The sequence below is a fragment of the Callionymus lyra genome, chromosome 1 (assembly GCF_982586985.1).
Source record: "Callionymus lyra chromosome 1, fCalLyr1.hap1.1, whole genome shotgun sequence".
NCBI classification, from domain to species: Eukaryota; Metazoa; Chordata; class Actinopteri; order Syngnathiformes; family Callionymidae; genus Callionymus; species Callionymus lyra.
In genome coordinates, this window is record NC_141818.1 from 6,624,932 (window position 1) to 6,646,916 (window position 21,985).

Consider the following 21,985-nt stretch of genomic DNA (forward strand, 5'->3'; position numbering starts at 1 on the left):
CCCACTCTGTAGCGCCATCTAGGGACCCCAACAACCACCTCAAAAATACAGTATGGGTTATTTTCTGCTTCTTGGTTTTTGCCCACTTAATCGCTTACTCAGTGAGACACCTTAAGTGTTAAATCATGCCACATGAAAGGACTCACTTGGGGTGTATGATGGGGACCTCCAGGACAAGGTCTTCTGGGATCTCAAACAGCTCGGGGTCGTTTCCGTTCGCCTGCAGCAGCAGCGGAAGCACATCGAATCGGCCCTTCGGGGCTTTCCAGCCCAGTTGCATGCAGATCTGCGTGGCGCCAGGACATGTGAGCAAGGTGTGATCATTCCTAAATCGTTCTCTCGCAGCTTACCTCGGTCAGCTCGACGTTAGCGGGGTCTCCCAAGATCTCCCCGTCAGGTTTTTTGTAGCCGGCGTATCGAATGAGCTGACTGTTCCAGACTCGAAAGTCATGCTTGCCGTCTGTTCTCGCCGGGAATATGGTGATGGCAGATCTGAAACAGAGCAAATGACGATGAACCACTTACTTTTAGGAATAGATGCTAATGCTATTCAGTTTAAGATGGTCATAATGTTGGCTGATTATTTGTAGGACATTGCATTCTTTTTATTCATGTGTACATAAGACCATAACAGGGAGTGTGTTCGGCCTGAGCGGTGATTAGCTCTGACAGACAGACGAGGACTCGATAGTGTCAGAGGGAGACAAGGCGAGCTCTGACAGATGGAGCGGGAGGTCAAGCCGGGCGAAGAGGGGTGAGCAACAGATGGAGGCTGAGAACAAGTCATGAAGGGACAAAGACTTGGTCCGTACCTCAGGTTCCCCTTGTTGGTGGCGTACTTGATGTGGTTGCAGATGTAGTTGTACATTCCGTGAGCTGTTGTGCAGTCTCGGGCATCAAACACCTGTGAGATCCGACAGATATTTTAGAAAAAAGTACTGCGGTTGGACTATGACATTATTGCTCACCTGTAGCTTGGACCACTGGATCCTCCCGACGCAACGTGCAGCGTTTCTCCAGGCGTGTTTAGCACCGTAGATCAACTCTGTGTCCTTCAGCTGGTAAGTTCCCGACACTTCGATCTCCTTGGTGACCTCGTCCAGTCGGTCCACATGGGCTTTGGATCCGTACCTGTGAAGGGTCAATAAGCAAACACAAAATAGGTCAATAGGACGACCATAGATTCAGAAATATGCTTCACAGGTAGGACTTGTTAGCTAGCTAATAACGGTTGTTGGCTTAATCTCTTAAGCTACTTGCCTCTTGATGGAGGTGTAGTACTGGTCAATGAAGTCGGTGGCCAGCGGCAGAAGTTGCTCTTTGCTCCGCACTTCATCTGGTTTACGGACACTCTGGCTGGGCATCATGATGGAGCCGTTGCAAACGTTCTCCGAGCAGATTGGAACCTGCAGAAGAATGCGATGAAGCAAGATGAGTTGGCTCATAAATACCACACTCAACTTAATAATGTTAGATTGAGTGGAAAAATAAAACCCACCAAGGAACTGCAGTGACTGAATCAAGAGCAAGAGGATAATTAATAGAAGGAAAGACAAATGATGATTCTGTTTTAGACCCAGAAATCCTCCTCTTACACAATCCAGCTGCTAATTCTAGAATCCTTGAAGTGTGTCGACACCAGAAGGTTGGCAATGACAGGAAGTCAATTAATACCATGAAGCTAGTTCATAGCAGTAAGTCTTTCGATTACAGAAGTTCGTCAACAACAGGAAGTTTATCGGTATGAAAAGTTGGATAGTCTTGGTTGGTTTTTGAGTCGTTGCATTGCATTGTCGTCTCCATGTCTCAGATTTGTTGGTAAGTAAAAAGAAAGGGTTACTTCTGTAGTAACAAAATATCCTAAACATGAGGGAGTAGGAACTGACTGAACGATCATTCCTGCACAATTTCGATCCATTTTTGAGATCGTCAAACTGATGAAACAGTCTCTGGTCTATACTGGTTCACATGGAGGCCACGGTGCATCCTGGAGCCATATCGTGCATGCGATGTCTCAGAAAGCAGGTCTGGATGATGACGCATGTGTTTGGACTAAATAGGCGTCCCATTGAAGTCGGATCAATAGCTTCCAGTCAACGAAGATCCTCTCTATAGAAGAATACATCATCTAGACGTCACAGAGCAAAAATAGTCTGAGAGTGTGCTGAGTCATTGTTTGATCATGTGATTCTTCGTGGCCCACTCTTCTGAGATTAGCCCTCTCTCCTGACCCCGGCTTCTTGGTTATATAGTAACGCAGTGAATCAGAGTCAGCGAGTGCGGTCGACACAGTGGACCGTCCTGACTAAGATTGATTTTCGTAACCTTCAATTCAACCAACTCAACTGGAAATAATCAACTTAAGTTGACATTGTTTATGAGACTCAGTAATCGTGACACAGTTTTTAAAACGCTTGTTTAATCACCGACTCACGAGTTGAACTCCCAGTGAGTCTCACCTATTTTTCCTTTTTTTGCAACTTGGCAGATACTTAGTTTAACACTGGAAACTGTTCACTTTGCCTTTCTGAAGGCGTTCCAAGGCAACTGGTAAGAATAGTACAAAGGTACTGGTGTATTTTTGTCATGTGGCTAATTGTTTTTTAACTCAATAACTGGGACGAAGTGGAGACGAAAACAATAACAGGTAAATCAATATTTTATGATCTAATCCGAGGGTGGTTTTAATGAGGTTCCATTAGAGGGAACTAATTATCTTCCATATGTGGGAGAAGCTAACCTTGTTACAATCATCTCATTATGTTAAAAGTGTCTCGTGTAGACTGTTATTGTTGTTTTTTTTGGTTTGTTCAAAGCAAAACCACTTTGATTTTATTAAACATCAAATATTTGTTCATATCATGCTGCATTTAGGGTTGTTTTTCTTTTGTCCACCTAATGGAAGAGCTGAACCAGAGTGAAGCCTTTTTTTTTAATATCAGTCAATTATTGAGCAGCAGAAAGTTTGTAGTTTGAGAGTTGGATGGATGAGTTGACAGAGAAATGAATGGAGGAGTGTATTTATGGATGGATGGATTGATGGATGGATAGATAGATGAATGGATGGACAGAGAGATTATTGAACAAAGGGATGGATGGATGGAAAAGCAAATGGATGGATGTGTCTGTATTGATGGATGAGTTGATGGATGGATGGATGGATGGACAGAGATTTGAATGGAGGAGCAAATGGATGAGGTAATTATGTGTGTATTTATGGATGGATTGATGGATGGATGAATGGACAGAGGGATGGAAAAGGAGCAAATGTATGATGGATGTATAAATGGATGTATGTTTATGGATGTATGATTGGATGGACAGAGTGGTGATTGAAAAAAGGGATGGATGGATGGATGGAGGAGCAAATGGATGGACGTGTCTGTATTGATGGATGAGTTGATGGATGAATGGACAGAGATATGGATGGAGGAGCAAATTTATGATGGATGTATGGTTGGATGGATAGATAGGTGAATGGATGGACAGAGAGACGATTGAACAAATAGACAAGGATGGCAGAGAATATGGATGAATGTATGGATGATTGGATCGATGGATAAGTGAATGGCTGGATGGATTTACAGAGAGAAGGATTGGTGGAGGAGCAAATTATTGGACGTATTGATGGATAGATGGACGGGCAGTTCGGACACAACGTCCAACAGGAGAAAGGTCAGATGGAGAGTTGGATGGATTGGCGAAGGGATCGACAATAGATGGATGGATGGAAGATGTTACACTCAATTATCGTGAGGATCTAAAACCAATCTGATAAAGGATCAACTTTAGGTAACTTACTTTAAGATCTTTTCTACCTTTCCTTCTTTTCTACTGTATAATGCGAAAAACAAATCTTAAATCTTAAATCCTGAGACTCCCCTGGTCGTACCTTGCTGGAGCTGTGGTGAAGCGTGTCACTGTAGATGGTCTCCGTCTCCCAGTTCTTGATCCTGATGAAGAGAGGGCATTTGGACGGACTCCCGTTCTGCAGGTGCTTGGTGGGCGAGGTCCTGCCATTGGCTGTGGTCTGCGAACACCAGAAAACATTTGTCAGGGCACATGCGTTTGTTGAATCCTTCCGCATCTGACTCATGAGTCATCGAGTCCTGCAACTGTTTCAGCAGCAGTTGTAATGCGCCGCTACTACTTAAACCTGGAGCTTGACTGTAACTCCAGCACCAATTACAGATAAGTGTCTCAGGTCCTCCTTATTTTCACTCCGGGCTCACTACAATCAGTGACTAACAGCTAGCTACATCTGCACTTCGGGAAGTTTCCCCAATGCTGGAGCTATTGAATGATAAATGTCCACAATTTAACCCCCACAGCCAACGACGTGAAATCCCGGAAGAAAAAGAAAAAAACAAAACCCCACAGTGATTGCGGAACATCAAGAGTAATCAATCCCTGGAAGGCTCTCTCATCATGTTCCGTGTTGAATTAATGGCGGCCTCTGAACAACAGCGACACAATCACGGCCCTCGAGGGGTTGCGGCGATGACACCAACTGTGTCCCCCCTCCCATAGTCCCTTCAGAGAGACTGGCGATGTATGAATCGACTTTGATTCGATGCACGCGGAGACTGAAGAACATCAGGTCCCGGGCGCACCGGAGATCTGACTGCAACGGAACTCTGCGTGTGACTCGATGCAAGCGTCATTATCAGGGGAAGTTGTTGACAGGAAGCGGAGTCAGTGTACCGTGAAGAGTCTGGGAAATTAGATGTAAGTTGTTGGCTCGAGGCAGGAAAACGTATCTCTGGTCCTTTTTTTTTTCCCGTGAAGTGTTGCTAGGTTTGGACTTAAGTGTCCCCTGCTTCTCCTATGTGGGGGGTTGATGTTTTTCCTATAGTACGGAGCTGACCTTCCTGGCGGCTGGGAAACCGTCCTGATAATGTCTGACTCAGAACTGATGGGAAAATATGAATTATTGTGATGTTTAAACAAGGGTGAATTATTCCCGACCCTCACTTCATCTTAACACAACAACTCAGCCTAGAACTTTTACATTTCTCGCATCAGCAACCAATCCCTCAGTCCCAGGATAGTCTCCACAAAAATCTGTTAGAATGTTTTAGAATTTTCTGGATCAGATAAACCTCTGAGGAGTTAGTGGCAAAAGGACATTTCTATAGTTGGCTCATCCCATTAGATAGGGAACACCAAGCTAATGATGGTCGGAAGGTTCAAGAATCCCATACCGAGGATGGTCCACAAGTTGTCCACTAGACCAGTAACAGAATCTTTTGGCCTGGGCAGCTACGGGAGAGACAGCAGACAACCAGTGGTTGGCAGTGTCGCACACCTGCTGGTGATCAATCAATGAGCCCTGACAGCAGTTGTCGGCTCGTTTACAGAGTTTCCTAGAAAATGTTTTTTGTTACTCCGTTTTTGGCGAGTGTTTTAATTGTAACTTTTATTCTTTCTTTATTGTGCGTCTTGCTGCCCTGTCGGAATCTATGCCCTTGTTTACCTTGGGCGTTTTTTTGAGAGATAGGAATCTGGACTTGATTGAAGCCTTGAAGCCCTGGAGTGCCAAACACAATGACACAAGCGAACAACACCTTTAACAAGCTTGGTAGTTTACCAAATTCCTAAACTGGGATCATCAAATTCCTTTTTTTCAAACCTCTGTTTTACTCTTATTGGAAGTCTCTGTTTATTTGTTGTCATCCATGATTACAGCTCTTTTCTCAAACACTGGCATCTTTATAGGTCAACATATCATCATGAACATCTCCCTCTATTTTAAAAAAAAACATCAGACGGGGGCCCCATAAAATGACTTGGTGGGCCGGATTTCAGAATATTGGGCCCTTATAGAGCAGAAGTGCTAAGGGGTCACGATGAGGTCCACAAGTTGTCCACTACACCAGTAACAGAATCTTTTGGCCTGGGCAACTACGGGAGGGAGCGTGAGTAGAAGGAGCTTAAGAACTCCGGCAGACATACCAGGACCATGTGCTGGGACTTAGATGTCTTTTAGGTTTCAAAGTCAGATCACAGGCCAACATCGACCACAGTCCATCGTTTTCGCCATCTATAAATCGTTGCACTTCAGTAAATCTGTGGATAAGCAAACCTTTCGCTCTTCATCGCGGATTGCTCGCTTCGTCGTGGTGACAGATTTCAATCACTCAATATACCGCCCCTTTCCACTCCGACCTCGCCAGAGATGGAGGACACGAGGTGTGGATGACGCGGGAGATGGAGCTAATTGAACCTAATGGGACGAGGACAATTCGGTCAAAGTCTCTCTGATGTGGTCTCCTGACACAGATGTCTCCTGACCGAGGTTTGCTCTGTGTTTTTCCTGAAGACAGAGTTTCTTTTAAGTTGTCGGTGAGACCCCAATCCACCGCCGTGCTGTCTGAGTGATTTTGATTCTAGACTGTTCGGTCAAATTTGGGATTTATCGACTGGATACGGTTTGGATTTATTTGGACGATTTTGATGAAGGACTTTTCCTCTGACTCCTGTGACTGTTTCCATTTTTCTGTTCACTCGCTCATTAATTTATCATAACTTTTAAACGATCGGATCCATCTGGTCAACTCCTAAACAAACAAATAAAAATCTGAAAGCTTTTAAATTCTGCTTAGTAGCTGTGGTGATGAGTTTAATGAGAGGGCATGAGAGGGCGGTTATTTGAGTAAGAAGACTTATTGTCATGTTTGGGTCTCACTCAAAACCATCATGAAGAAATATTTGAGTCTTTGAGTTCAGGAATGTACCAAGTCCTACCACAGCACCTGGACACTGACTTTTTAACAGAAAAGTGTAGAATAAAAGTCCAGAATTTAAAATTTGAGTTTGTAAATATGTTAAAAATCTCGCTTTGATTATTTATGTCTGTTTAGCGTAATCGTAGTCTAGTTTTCACGGTAAAATTCAGTTTTTACATCCAAGATACGAAAACATGCACAGGTTACTAGTATAAAACTGAAGTGATAACACAGATGGAGTCTCCTCGGAGGACCGGCAGTGCATCAACTCTCACGTCGCCGGGGGAACACTCGAAGCAGGACCTACTATTCCAGTTCAAGTCTTTGGAGATTGTCGCTGGAGCTTTAGCGGCGGAGAGATCGTGACTGGATGCGATCTTTCTGGATGATATTCTTGCCGATTCTGCGTCACGGTTCAACCCTCTCCAGAAACAGCAGGCCCCCTCCAGTCCAATCACACTCTTCCAAGATTGACATATGGCCTCTTATCGAGATCCTCTCTCGTCATCATCCACTAACCCTTTCACACACTTTCACGACGGGCGACACCGGATGACGAGAGTGCAGATGAGCTCTGAGCTTTCATTACGACCCTCTGGATTTCGCTCTCGCCGACGGAGCCGTCCCTGACATCACAAGTGGGCGGATTACGGCCGGATCATGTCATGGACACTCAGACCTTTGACCGACCGTGAGGAAGGGGATAAACTGGATTGAGAGCCTGGGATGATCTAATGCTGGGGGAGATGGGTCCCCTACTCAAACATGAGTTTGTGGCGTCCGTGGGTGAACATTCATTACACAGATGGAACCCGTGTCACACACACACACACACACACACGTCATTGATTAGCTAAGAACAGACCCGAACAATCCGTCCTACCTTGTCTGAGTCGATGCTGTGCAGCACCACCGGCTTGTTTTCCAGCATTCTGTCGTTATCTGGCGCCAGCTGAGGCAGCGAGCCATTTCCCATGTTGAGGTCCCTGGAATCAAACACACGCACCAGATGTCAGGTGTGCGCACTCACATCTGCACATGGAATCATTCCTTTGTAATTCCACTGCTAACAGAAACAAGGAGCTTTCTCCCTTATCGCAACACTTCCTTGTTGGATCAGGTCGCACGGGCATTGTACCTGGCTTATGTCTTCCTCAAAAAAATGTGGAGGACAAATACAAAAATCCACTTTGAATGAATGAATTCTCTAAAATAGCAGCTGGAGGCAGAGCCTCAACATGTTCCGGGTCAAGAGAAGTCCACAATGTTGCATTTTTTTTTAAGCTTCACGTCAAAGTTTTGTTGCGTCTCTTCTAGATTGTGAGTTTGATTAAGACAGAAAATGTGTTTTCTAGTTATCGTAAATATCCTACAAAATATAAAAATGTATTTTAATGGTTTCCATTTAATTGTAGGAAAAATAATGTTCTAAATGGGTTTTTTTTGTTTCTTCCTTAGAGATTTTTGTCGATTAAAATTAAAATTATGCTTTACATATCACTTATTTAAGTTTATTTTACCTAAAAATGATCATTCATGTTTGTCCGACACTTTATAAATCAATCTGTTACATCATATTATTGCAAAGACGTTTTATTTTTTCGGTGACTCAAAAGACAGTAGATGGGACCACTCAAACCTTTCTAGGAGCCAAGATCTCCAGCAAGCAGAATCCCACATCATTTTATCAGATCATTTTTTTTTCCTTTTTAGTTCTGAGATAGACTCGTCAACTTTAACTACCACCACATATATAATTATACATATAGAAACTGTACGTTAAAATCAAAATAATTTAAAATAAATAGTTGCTAGCCTAGCAAATAGCTAACAGTGGAAAGTATTGTTAAAGTTATATTCGTGGAGAGCGATCCCATAGTGCGTCTACATCCAAGCAGATCAGCGTTTAAACTTCCATGTTTAAAATGCATTTTTACCAAGATTTAATTGATGCATTGTAAAGACATTTTTGACAGTTGACGGGCTCGGTTGGTGTGGCAGTGGTTGGCAGTGTTACACAGCTGCTGGTGATCAATGAATGAGCCCCTTGTCGGCTCGTTTCCAGTCCAACCTGATAAACCTTTGACTCTGCTACGTACTTGTGCTCGCTGTTCCAACTTTGTTCCTGAGTTTCCTAGTCAGCGTTTTTGGTCCTCCGTTTTTGGTGATTGTTTTAATTGTAACTTTTATTCTTTCTTTATTGTGCGTCTTGCTGCCCCGTCGGAATTTATCCCCTTGTTTACCTTGGACGTTTTTTTTGAGAGAAAGGACTCTGGACTTCATTGAAGCCTTGAAGCCCTGGAGTGTCAAACACAATGACACAAGCGATCAACACGTTTAACAAGCTTGGTAGTTTACTAAACTGGGATCATCAAATTCCTTTTTTTCAAACCTCCGTTTTACTCTTATTGGAAGTCTCTGTTTATTTGTTGTCATCCATCATTACGGCTCCTTATCCTATCTCAAACACTGGCATCTTAATAGATCAACATATCATCATGAACATCTCCCTCTATTTTGAAAAAACATCCGACGGGGGCCCCATAAAATGACTTGGAATCGTGCCGGATTTCAGAATATTGGGCCCTTATAGAGCAGAAGTGCAAAGGGGTCACGGTGAGGTCAGGGTCAAGTTTCAGCGAAGACCATGGGAGACGTAATGACAACACATGTATAGAAGGTGAGGTTTCGTAATATCTTCCTCTTCAGACTATTGATCATGTGACCAAGACGGAATGAAGATGAAAACTGTTCACAATGTTCTAATGAGAATGGCTGAGGCTCCATGGCAACAGCGATCTGTACTCTCGATGTAAATGCACAAAAAACAACAACTCTGAGAGCTCGATAATTTGTGATCACACGTTCAAACCACCTACTTGTGTTTACCAACAAAAAAAACCAGCGCCTTCACAAGGAAAAACGACTTCATCAGACAATCTCTGCGGCAACAGCTGCGATACATGGGGAAGTGGGTCGCTGACCCCTCCGACACTACGTCAGCTCCCGCCGGCACCGCAGAACGTAGCAGGTCATCAATAAACCGGAATGAGGTCGGTAGTTACCAGGCCACTTGGATCTCGGCGTCCCTCCGCCCGCCGTTCCGCTGGCCCTCGCCGTTGATCTCCCGCTTGCTGTTCTTGATGAGTCGCAGCACCGGCTCGATCTCCTTCAGCAGCTCGTTGTTCTCCTCCAGCCCGTTGTACAAGCGAGAGCCCTCGTCCCTCATCAGCAGGGGGTCCCCGTTGCCTCTCTGCAGGATGGTGTGAGTGATGGACGACGGGGAAAGGTTCTCGATGGCCCTCAGCTGGGGCTCCTTGTGGATCTGCTGCCCGGGGCCAAACGGGCTGACCGGGGACGAGTGCTCGAAGGACTTGGAGGCGGGATATGTGGGCCGCGTGACCCGGACAGTTCGCTGGCGCCCGTCCCCTGACAGCGTGGTCTCCAGGTGGGTGCTGAACCCCTCCGGCCCGCGGAGAATCAGAACGGCGTGGCTCTCGGGCGACACGTTCTTGAGGGTCTCGAGCGCCCGCTCGTAGGAAAGGTCCACCAGCGGCTTATTGTTGACCGCCAGCACGATGTCGCCGACCTGGACAAGACCGCATTCCTCGGCCGCGCCGCCCCGGATCAAGTCTGAAACTATGACGGGAGGTTTGGAGACCCTCTGCTTCACCAGGAAACCCAGTCCCCCGACCTTCCTCTTGAACAGACGCACGGAGATGATGTTGGGTTGCAGCTGGCAAACGGTTGGCTCCGACTCCTGCATGGTGACGCCGTGCGAGTGTGCGTAGGGGTGTGTAGGTGTGTTTATATGGAGGTACGTGAGGGTGGAGTTGTGTGTCTTCGGGAATGCTTCTGCGAAAGGAACAAAAGAGAGAAATCAAGAGTATGTTCTGCAGACCTGGAAGAAGAAAATCTGTATGAACAACAGCGAGAATTTAATCTTTGAGACTAAAGACATAGACGTGAAATGGAACCAGTAAAGAATTGACCAGCGGTGACTCCCAGAAGAGATTTACTAATTACAGTTATGGAGTCTCTACGATTTTCTACGGATTCACATAAGATGGAATAGAAATGAAAATCAAACAGTAGAAGTTTTGTTTCTGCCTGCCTTTTCCCAGACTGACCACAAGGTATTGACTGTTCATCACCAACAACCATGCCTCTTTTTTACATTGAATTCCAAATTAACTTCTCCTCTTCAGTAAATTAACAAATAGAAACGTTTTACAACGGAAAAGAAGTAAACCTACTTCTTTTTTTTTAAAACCAAGATTTGACGATGTTTACAAAGTTTTAGAGCACATGTCTTAAACTCATGGCCCCCGGGGAGCAAATCTGGGTCGCCAAGTCATGTTATGTGGCCAGTTAAGGATAAGGACCAGAGATGATGGATGTCAAAGATAAGTGTTAACTGATCTTAAAAGAAAAGGAATTTGTTTGGTGACGAAGAACAAACACAGAGCTAAGTAATCCGACCGCTTCTTGATAGGCAAGTATGCATTCTGTTTGGCGACGGAAACCCTTGAAAGATTTTTTTGATTGACTTTCATTGAATCATTGAATTGAAAGTCGAAAACCAGCTAGGAGAGCTAGAAAAACTGGTCGTACATTCCTAACTGTATTTTGCCATTAAAAAAAGGAGCATCGCAATAGTTAGAAAATTCAGTGCAGGGACATCACATCATGGCAAATCCAACCATAAGGGAGAGTCAAGAAATATATTCGGTTCGGAACGATGGCAATACTCCTTGTTGCTAGACGTCACGTCCTATCAATGGCTGGTAGATATTTGGGACGGGTAGCACTGGTTTTCACTGGAATAGATGGAGCCATGTGGTCCCACGCTATAAGGAATGTTAACTCCACAGGATTCGAACTTCTGCTTCATGTCAGAAGCCATCAACGAGCGTCTCCCGACAGAAAGATAGCAGGAATTTACTGAGGGTATCATAGGAAAACAGCTGAGAGAAAAGTGTTCGACCTCTCTGGGACCTTGTGTGGGAGTTTTAAGATGTAATATCGGGATGAAGCCTAATGTTTGTCGATGTAACCCTGCGCTCTCCAGCCGTCACTCAGCTCGTCTTTACTCGTTGTGTTTAAGGATGTCTTGCAGACAGCGGAGTGTGTCCCGCAAAATAACCACAGGAGTACCGGACTGATCTTTTGATGGTGGGCGAAACCATTTATTTTCAACAGCCCTCTGTGGACGGACAGCGGTCGCTCCCGTTAGAAAGTTCACCAAGTGGCGAAACATATTCACTCGCATTGTTTCCAACACAAGAACGATCTCCCACATCCAGCTTTGTATCTCATCAGTGTCGCTTCTCTCACTGCACTTGACGCGAACTTTGGGAACAAAAAGCAGCGCTCGGGTCGAATTTGCAGTCACTCAATCACTCCGCCGGGGCTGTTGCCGCGAGCGCTCCGGGTGCGTGGGCTGTCCCCTGCCTCGGAATTTAAAAAAAACAAAAAACAACTCCAGAACCAGACGAAGAAGATAATAACAAGAAGAAGAGGAATCTGTTTCATGAAGTTATGACATAAACAAACCTAAGTTATGCACCAAATCTCAGTAGAGACTTGACAGTGTCAGCTGTCGAGGGCAGCGGTGAAAGAAAACAGCCAGAAACCTCCCCAAACTTTTGTTAACCCTCATGACTGAAGGCGAATCTTACAGCCTACCTCACTTCTAAACAACACCCGGAATTCCACGGAGAACCAGGGTCTCAAAATGTATTTGTATTTTTCTAGATTAGACAAATGTTTTTCTCAAACGTCAATCCGGTGTTTTTCAGCGGGAGGAGCCACAAACGGGATGTACATAATTGTATATTTTTTGTTTTAGAAGTGAGAATATCTGCTGGGTCAACACTTGTCCTTTATCAACCTGGTCTAATCGACACTACCGCCACAAAGAGCATGTGATAAGGTACTGGTGACGCAGCAGGTTAAGGAAGTTTCGGGGAAACTCTGACCCATCAAGCCAAATAAATTGAACCTACTTACGTTGTAGGGCATCCTTTGCATTTCCGCATATTTTCAGTCTTAAATTTTACTTGCTGTGAGCTAGAGCACATTTCTTTCCGAAAAACTCACCATCCCACTCAACACATTAGCTTCATTGACTAAGACTCTTCTTGCAATGATTGTGTTTCTACACACATGTTTGTACTTGGCAACATCATTTTAACCAGCTCAAAAAGAACTGGACTCTCAAGTGGCCCCCGAAGCCAAAGGTTTGTCCGACCCAGCAGGTCAGGAGGAGTTGTTGAGTTTTATGAGTTTCGACCTATTTAGTAGATTAAAGAGGACGAGGTGTTGCGGAATTACAACAATTCTTTGTTCAACCACATTAACATGTTCGTCGGGTCCTATCTTTCTCAGGTCAAGAAGTCGCGCGACCTCCAATTGTTTTGATGGAGCGACATCCCTTCGATGAACTGGTCTGGGTTCATTGAGTGCAGTAAGTAAAAGCCTTTGACAATGATTGTGTGTGTTACAGAACATGAGCACATGTAGTTATTGTGGAAAATATGGCGTACATTCTCTTTAGAGCTTGATTATTATTATTTTTTTAATTGTTGCAACATTAAAACGTTGAATTAAAATATTCACAGTATAAATTAAAACTACCCATGATTTACACAATTGGAAACCAAACTAAAATCATATATTGCCAAAACATTTTAATGTACCTATAATTAATTTTCTAACCCCCTTCAAAACTCTCAGTAGTTCCTCCTTATCACGGAATCCAAAAACAAAGAAATTCTCTTCATTTCTGTCTCAGTATCTATTGATACAGTTCAATCGATTCATAGTCAAAGCAGTGCAGGGGGTGAGGGGTGGGGGGCTCTTGGTGTTTCATTGTTCTGGAACAGGTGTTTATGCTCATGACTGTAAGGTGTGTTGTATAATTTGTGATAAATACTGGTTTGAAATGCAAAACTCTGCAAATGAATTCTTAATTCTCTACTGTTGTTGTGCAAATACAGGAAATTCTTCTCCTCATCAAGTCTGATGTTGCAAATCCACAACATAAAATAAAAACATACACATCAAACACAAAAATAAACAATCAATTCCCCCCCCCCTCTAATGGCATCCTACAACAACATCTAGATACTCAAAGCATTTTATTTTGCGGTTCTATATTCGGGTTTAACCGGTTTAGGCTCTTCTATAGAATGTGATAAATCCAAAGCATCTTGTGTTTTCAACGATATACTCGGGAGACTCTGGTCGAGCCGGAGGAGAGTCGCAGGCTCTCCATGGAAACAGGAATAACTCCGACACCGGCTCTTTAATCTCGACTCCCCCCCAAGTTCCCAATTTACATTTTCTAGTTAACGCGAGGATGTGAAAATGACGGACGGCGCGACTTTACACAGGTTTGCTTCTTTCAAACTGTCGTACAGAGTAAACCATTATGGAGAGTTCAACACCCCCTTATGAAACCGTCGTCGGGTCAGCAGGACCTCAATGCCTTGACCACGAGAAGGTCACTCCAGGACACTCATGCTCAATCAGACAAAGGTCACGGTTCCATCAAAAATAACCAGAATTCAGAAACATAAATTTTAAGAAATTAAAGAAGATTTATAAAAACATTTTACTGGTTTGTCCTCCAAAAGACGATGATGACAGGTGAAGCAGATAAAGCACATGTATCACTCATTTTTAATTTATTTATATTATTAATAAAAACAATAAAACTGAGGGAATAACAAGATAATATAAGTCGGTTATTGCTGATAATGTCATTACAGATCATGACGCAGCTTTGCTCGTGTAAATATGACTTTACAATGCTGTTGTTTCGTATGTTTACGTCTCTAAATACATACTTTCATGGGTGTTTGCTTCTCTAAAGTGCGCCCCCTATCTTTCCTCTATTGTTCTACTTGTCAATTATTTTGAACGTTTCTTAAGAAGCTCCCGGACGTTGATGTTTATAAAAATACATATAATTCAACGGTAAAAAAAATAAATAATAGAGGGCGAAAAAGTGAACAATAGTGGAGAAAAAATATTTTCATTATTATGACTTCAAAACGGTTGTTTCACACGATGAAACAAATATTAACAAATATTCGATAAAGATGAAAGTAAATCAAAATGTGTTTTGTATTTCACAATTAAATATTAACATATTAAACGTGACAGTTATGCTTAAGAAAGCCTTTTGAATATTGTAGAAAATACAACATAATTTGAGTAAAAAAAAACATTCAAAAAAATGTTTTCCACATGAAATATGAATAAACCTTCTGCTCTTCTTGGATAATCAATTCAAGCCTAAAAAGAAACTTTAGGTGGATGAGTTTCGTAGAATATTTGAAATGACACCACACACTAGTCAATGTTCCGTAATGTCTTGGAAAAATCACTAAAGTCTAAATCGGGTTTATCTTTTCGTCTATAGTCTTTCATCCGGACGATTTTAACCTTCTGATTTCACCCAAAAATATATATTTTTAAGATTATTATTACTATAAAAACTACAGATTTGTGTTAAAAGTCGCGTAATAAAATAAAAACGTTTATTAAAAGTGTTATTCTTCATCTATGAATCACATCCAGATCATCGGAGTCTAATTTTAGAACTAAAAAAACCCCCAAAACAATAACGTGGAGGTCACCGAATGGTCGCTTCGATTAACTTCGAATATATTGTTTTTAAATTCCCGTAAACAAACTGGAATCTTCCAGGTGTCATCCGTCCATCATCACCAAGGCAACCAAACTCTCGCATTCCTCCACGATGCCTCAACTTCACGCGCCGCAGAAACGTGTCGAAAATGTTTGAAAAGTCAATTTCTTAAAAATAAAAAAAAAATGGAATCAACAAGTTGAATGTGGGAATAAAGTGAGAATAAAAACGGAGCTGCTCGACATCCTCCATCCACACCAGAGGAATGCGCGACCACGGCACCGGGAATCGAACACTCACCCTTTTCGTCTCTGTCGCTCACCCTCCGAGATAAAAAGAAAGAAAAAAAAAAAACTTGTCGATAACAAACTCCGGCAGTGTTTGTCTCCTCAGCACGAGTCTCTGGGAGTCAGACGGGGTCCACAGGTGCGGGAGCCTCTCTGGAGACGAGGCATGCTTGTGGCTCGCTGCGCACCGGGGCGTCCGTTAAATACGCAGCAAGTGTGTGACGAGCGCCGGGGACGACCGTGCGCGGGCACTCGATGGTCTGGAGGAGGATTCGCTCGCTCGTCACCCGGCGCCGCAGACCCTCCTCCTGGAGCCCTCCATCACCGAAGGGGGGGGAAGAGGTCGGGATTATCTACTCCGTGCACGTCTCCTCTTTTTTAATCTCCGCTATAGTGAATGATTAGTTTACTTTTAGTGAGTCATGAGTCTGGTTCTGTGGGGATTTCTGCCTCCTGCAGGATCAGGACTTTTTAAAAGAGAATCATTTCAAGTGCTCGTTTTGGTTATGAATCCCTTTTGGTTCAGTTTCTTTGTTTGTAAACGATTAAACAAATTAAAAATAAATCAAATTAAAAAACAAAAAAAGTCTCATGAAATTAATCAATTGATTGTATTCCTTTTTGTTTTGGATAATAATTTAAAAAGGGAAAAAATACATTTACTTACATTTTAATGTGCTTAATAAACACACCATATTCACTCCTTCAAGAAACATCTTAATACGTTTTTATTTGTTCAGGCTTTTCCTTGATTTCCTGTTGTGTTATCAGTTTTATCTTGACCTTTAAAGTATATACTTTATTGAATATTGTTTTGATTGTTTAAGCGCTTTGTGACCCTGGTCTGGAAAAGCGCTATACAAATAAAAATTACTTACTTACTTACATTTATCTCACAATGTGCAATGTTTTCGGTTTGGGATTTTCTTCTTTTTTTTTGTTAGGGTGTAACACAAGGGATACCTCAAATGCATTTGTTTTCCAGCCTTTGGGTCACCTTGACCCTGATATAACACAAAGGTTAAAGGCTTTTTCTTTAGTTAACAAAACTTAATTGGAGGAGTTTTCGTACCACAAATAAAAACGTTTATATTAGCAAAAACATGCGAATTTCACCCCAACGGAATGTGTCTGGGCTACATGAAACGACGCTGCCGATTGGCTGATAAATACATGGAACCAGTTTTACTTTTATAACTAGAAAAACGATTTACTTTGGTAATCCCTGTTTATCACTCGAAGGTTTGTATTGGGTTGTAAATTTACAAGTGAATAATAATCAAAAAATGCTTCAGAAAATTAGCGTTGTTGACAAATGTAGCCCCGATATTCAGTTTGGGGGTGAAAGTCACATATGTCCTCAGACCAGGAAGTGAAAAACGAACGGACGCTTGGAAATGGTCAAATTGACAAAGACCCAGTGAAGTTTGTCTAATTGCAGCTATCCCTAATGGATGATGTTATTTTATGTTCATATCCTTTTAGGTGTTTGTGTGATTTACCTTGATGTATACTCTTCATATTTACGCTTTGTTTTAGTTCTTGAATTTATGAAACGTGCTGTACTTTTATCGTCTGCTGTGAACTGGAAATCTAATTTCCCGAAGGGATTAATAAAGTCTAATGAATTAATGCTCCTCCCCAGATGCAACACTAATAGACTCAGTGACTAATTCAGACTTTATATTTCCGAATTTAGGGGCAGGAGCGAAGTGAAATAATGATGTTATTCTAGTCTTTGTTATTCTTGTATCCCTTTTCCGTTTATCTTTCATTTGTTTGCACTTTGTTCTTGTTTTTATGAAACTTCCTATAGCGAACTCGAAACCCAATTTCCCGAAGGAGATCTCCAGAGGGATAAATAAAGACAATTAATCCAAGCTAGTAGTTAAACTAGCAAGTATAACATTTAGTTTAAAATGTGCTTGAATTTAATCAGTGTGTGTAACTGGGTGCTAAGCTATATATATATATATATATATATATATATATATATATATATATATATAAGTTACTTTTAATGTTGCAAATGACTAACCATGACAATTACTCACAAGTTTTTAGTTTCACTTTAGGAAAACAGACTTGATTAGATTTTATATCAGACACACAAGAAGTCGGAGAAAAAACATCCAGACTCTGCTCATTTTTGTTATCAGAAAGACATGAAACTCCCACTTGAAGGTGACATTCAGAAAGTATCAACATTATTCGAAGTTCAATGTTTGGGTGTCTTCAGTTCTAGGTAAAGCTACTTTCAAAACACCTTTGTTAGCATCTATGAGAAGTGTAGTGTTGGTCTAACCCGGGCCAGATTAGGAGCGAGGTAAAGGCACCCTGGGAAGGTTTTCACAGGTCACTTTGAGACAAAAGAAACTTTGTGTTTGCGTCGTGTCTCTGTGTGTGAACGATTCTTCGTGGAAACATCTCAGCGGCGTCTTCGTCTTCTCCCAGCGTGCGAGCGAGACGATGCGCTTCTCACTGTGTTTTTGGAATAACAGCAACATTTAGATTTCATTTCTTCGCTGACAGGCTCATCGCAGACGAGCTAATAATTGTGTGTGCGTCATCGGAGCTAAAACACAGGAAGGAAGACTTTCAGACGCACTTGATGAATGAAGGTAATTACTTCTACAGCTATTTACAGACGCAACTTTGAGAAAGAAAAATCCTGCGGTGGAAGGATCTGCCGCGCTGATACAGAGTTAGCTCGGAGTTCTGTCTCTGTAGGAGACGAACAGAGCTAGTGAACGTAGGAGACGAACAGAGCTAGTGAACGTAGAAGATGAAAGGAGCTAGCGGATGTAGGAGACGACAGAGCTAGCGGACATAGGAGATGAACAAAGCTAGTGAATGTAGGAAACGAGTGGAGCTAGCGGATGTAGGAGACGAACGGAGCTAGCGAACGGAGCTAGCGAACAGAGCTAGCGAACGGAGCTAGCGAACGGAGCTAGCGAACGGAGCTAGCGAACGGAGCTAGCGAACGGAGCTAGGGAACGTAGGAGACGAACGTAGATAGCGGAAGTAGGGGACGAACAGAGCTAGCGGACTCAGGGAAGGAACGGAGCTAGCGGACGTAGGGGACGAACGGAGCTAGCGGACGTGGGAGACGAACAGAGCTAGCGAACGTAGAAGACGAACGGAGCTAGCGAATGTAGAAGATGAACGGAGCTAGCGAACGTAGGAGACGAACAGAGCTAGTGAACGTAGAAGACGAACAGAGCTAGCGAACGTGTGAGACAAACGGAGCTAGCGGGCGTAAGAGACGAACCGAGCTAGCGGATGTATGAGACGAACGGAGCTAGCGAAAGTGGGAGACGAACGTAGCTAGCGAATGTAGCTAGCGAACGGAGCTAGCGAATGTAGAAGACGAACGGAGCTAGCGAACGTAGAAGACGAATGGAGCTAGTGGACGTAGGAGACGAATGGAGCTAGCGAACATAGGGGGGACGAACGGAGCTAGCGAACATAGGGGACGAACGGAGCTAGCGAACGTAGGAAACGAACGGAGATAGCGAACGTAGGGAACGAACGGAGATAGCGAGCGTAGGAGACAAACGGAGCTAGCGGGCGTAGGAGACGAACCGAGCTAGCGGATGTATGAGACGAACGGAGCTAGCGAACGTGGGAGAAGAACGTAGCTAGCGAACGGAGCTAGCGAACGAAGCTAGCGAACGTAGAAGACGAACAGAGCTATTGAACGTAGAAGACGAATGGAGCTAGCGAACATAGAGGGGACGACCGAGCTAGCAAACGTAGGGGACGAACGGAGATAGCGAACGTAGGTGACGAACAGAGCTAGCTGACATCTTTCTTGCTTCCTAGTTGTTGACAATCACAGTCTGACTTTAGGTCAGGCAGGATTTATTTGCCTGTTTTCAGTAGCACTCATTCATACATTTTATAAAAACCCTCAAACACACAAACACGCACACGTCATTATTTCAAGCACTTCCTGCTTGAGTGCGACCATCTGCCCCTCTCATAAAGCTGACCACATGTGGATCAGTGTGCTAAGCCGCCGCTTAGCCTCGTTACACCGCCTCGTTCAAATCACTCACACTTCCTCCTCGCCGCAGGAAGTCACCTCTCTCAGGACACGCACCACCAGCGGATTTCACTAGAAACATACATTTGGTGTTTCAGGAAAAAACGCTCCTTTGTTTTGGATCCGACGTTTTAGCGTGGATCCAGTGACACACGGATGTGATTCTTTGATTGACACCTGTGGCAAGATTTTAACCCCTTTCACCATCGTTGGCTGATTCCTGATTTCTTTGTTCCGACGATTTGCTGTTTATTTTTTATCCTTTCACATGCATCGGGTTCTTATCTCGTGACTCCTGTCAGACGAAGGTCAGATTCCTCTTATTCTTCTGCGGAAACTAGATGATGGATTTCCGTGAAATTGTTCGAATGTACTCGTCAACGAACACCTGATCTAATTAAGATGTCTGGAGTTAAATGACGTTTTATATTCAAAGATGAACTTGTTTGCTGGAGGAAGTTAAGCATCACCAGCTCTTTTCACATGTTATTGTATTTTCAACACAACCCATGTTGACCATTATCTTTGTCCATCAATCATCTCGTCTCTTTCCTTTCTTCATCTCCTTCTTTCCTTACCTTTGTTCATGTCGTACATTCTTGTCCTTCGTTCATCTCCTTCTTTCATTAACTTTGTTCATCTCCTTCTTTCCTTACCTTTGTTCATCTTGTACATTCTTGTCCTTTGTTCATCTCCTTCTTTCATTAACTTCGTTCATCTCCTTCTTTCCTTACCTTTGTTCATGTCGTACATTCTTGTCCTTTGTTCATCTCCTTCTATCCTTACCTTTGTTCATGTCGTACATTCTTGTCCTTTGTTCATCTCCTTCTTTCATTAAATTTGTTAATCTCCTTCTTTCCTTACCTTTGTTCATCTCCTTCTTTCATTACCTTTGTTAATCTCCTTCTTTCCTTACCTTTGTTAATCTCCCCCTTTCCTTGCCTTTGTTCTTCTCCTTCTTTCCTTACCTTTGTTCTTCTCCTTCTTTCCTTACCTTTGTTCATCTCCTTCTTTCTTTACCTTTGTGCATCTCCTTCTTTCATTAACTTTGTTCATCTCCTTCTTTCCTTTGTTCATCTTGTACATTCTTTACCTTTGTTCATCTCGTACATTCCTTACCTTTGTTCATCTCCTTCTTTCATTAACTTTGTTCATCTCCTACATTCCTTATACATTTCTATCTCCTTCTTTCCTTACCTTTGTCCATCTCCTTCTTTCCTTGCCTTTGTTCATCTCCTTCTTTCCTTACCTTTGTCCATCTCCTTCTTTCCTTGCCTTTGTTCATCTCCTTCTTTCCTTACCTTTGTCCAGCTCCTTATTTTCTTATCTTTGTTCATCCCATACTTTCATTACCTTTCTTCATCTCCTTCTTTCCTTGCCTGTGTTCTTCTCCTTCTTTCCTTGCCTTTGTTCTTCTCCTTCTTTCCTTACCTTTGTCCATCTCCTTCTTTCCTTGCCTTTGTTCATCTCCTTCTTTCCTTGCCTTTGTCCATCTCCTTCTTTCCTTGCCTTTGTTCATCTCCTTCTTTCCTTGCCTTTGTTCATCTCCTTCTTTCCTTGCCTTTGTTCATCTCCTTCTTTCCTTACCTTTGTCCATCTCCTTCTTTCCTTGCCTTTGTTCATCTCCTTCTTTCCTTGCCTTTGTTCATCTCCTTATTTTCTTATCTTTGTTCATCCCATACTTTCATTACCTTTCTTCATCTCCTTCTTTCCTTGCCTGTGTTCTTCTCCTTCTTTCCTTGCCTTTGTTCTTCTCCTTCTTTCCTTACCTTTGTTCTTCTCCTTCTTTCCTTACCTTTGTTTATCTCCTTCTTTCTTTACCTTTGTGCATCTCCTTCTTTCATTAACTTTGTTCATCTCCTTCTTTCTTTACCTTTGTTCATCTCGTACATTCCTTACACATTTCTATCTCCTTCTTTCCTTACCTTTGTCCATCTCCTTCTTTCCTTGCCTTTGTTCATCTCCTTTTTTCCTTATCTTTGTTCATCCCATACTTTCATTACCTTTGTTCATCTCCTTCTTTCCTTGGCTTTGTTCAGCTCCTTTTTTCCTTACCTTTGTTCAGCTCCTTCTTTCCTTATCTTTGTTCATCTCCTTCTTTCATTACCTTTGTTCCTCTCGTACATTCCTTACCTTTGTTCATCTCCTTCTTTCCTTACCTTTGTTCAGCTCCTTCTTTCCTTACCTTTGTTCATCTCCTTCTTTCCTTATCTTTGTTCATCTCCTTCTTTCATTACCTTTGTTCCTCTCGTACATTCCTTAC

General features: G+C 42.8%; 1 protein-coding gene across 2 annotated transcripts in view; it reads right to left on the reverse strand.

The window, feature by feature from the left end:
* Window positions 1–15,905, reverse strand: part of nos1 (nitric oxide synthase 1 (neuronal)) — a 33,261-nt gene extending 17,356 nt beyond the window's left edge. For both annotated transcript variants that reach the window (XM_087790307.1, XM_087790308.1), the window contains exons 1-9: window positions 15,688–15,905; window positions 9,794–10,583; window positions 7,612–7,714; window positions 3,893–4,030; window positions 1,261–1,406; window positions 969–1,131; window positions 813–904; window positions 351–492; window positions 147–286 (exon numbers count right to left, since the gene is read on the reverse strand). In XM_087790307.1, the coding sequence (XP_087646433.1) occupies window positions 147–286; window positions 351–492; window positions 813–904; window positions 969–1,131; window positions 1,261–1,406; window positions 3,893–4,030; window positions 7,612–7,714; window positions 9,794–10,494 (1,625 nt within the window). In that variant the 5' untranslated portion in view covers window positions 10,495–10,583; window positions 15,688–15,905. The remainder of the gene's footprint in view (window positions 1–146; window positions 287–350; window positions 493–812; window positions 905–968; window positions 1,132–1,260; window positions 1,407–3,892; window positions 4,031–7,611; window positions 7,715–9,793; window positions 10,584–15,687) is intronic.
* Window positions 15,906–21,985: the final 6,080 nt, after the last annotated feature.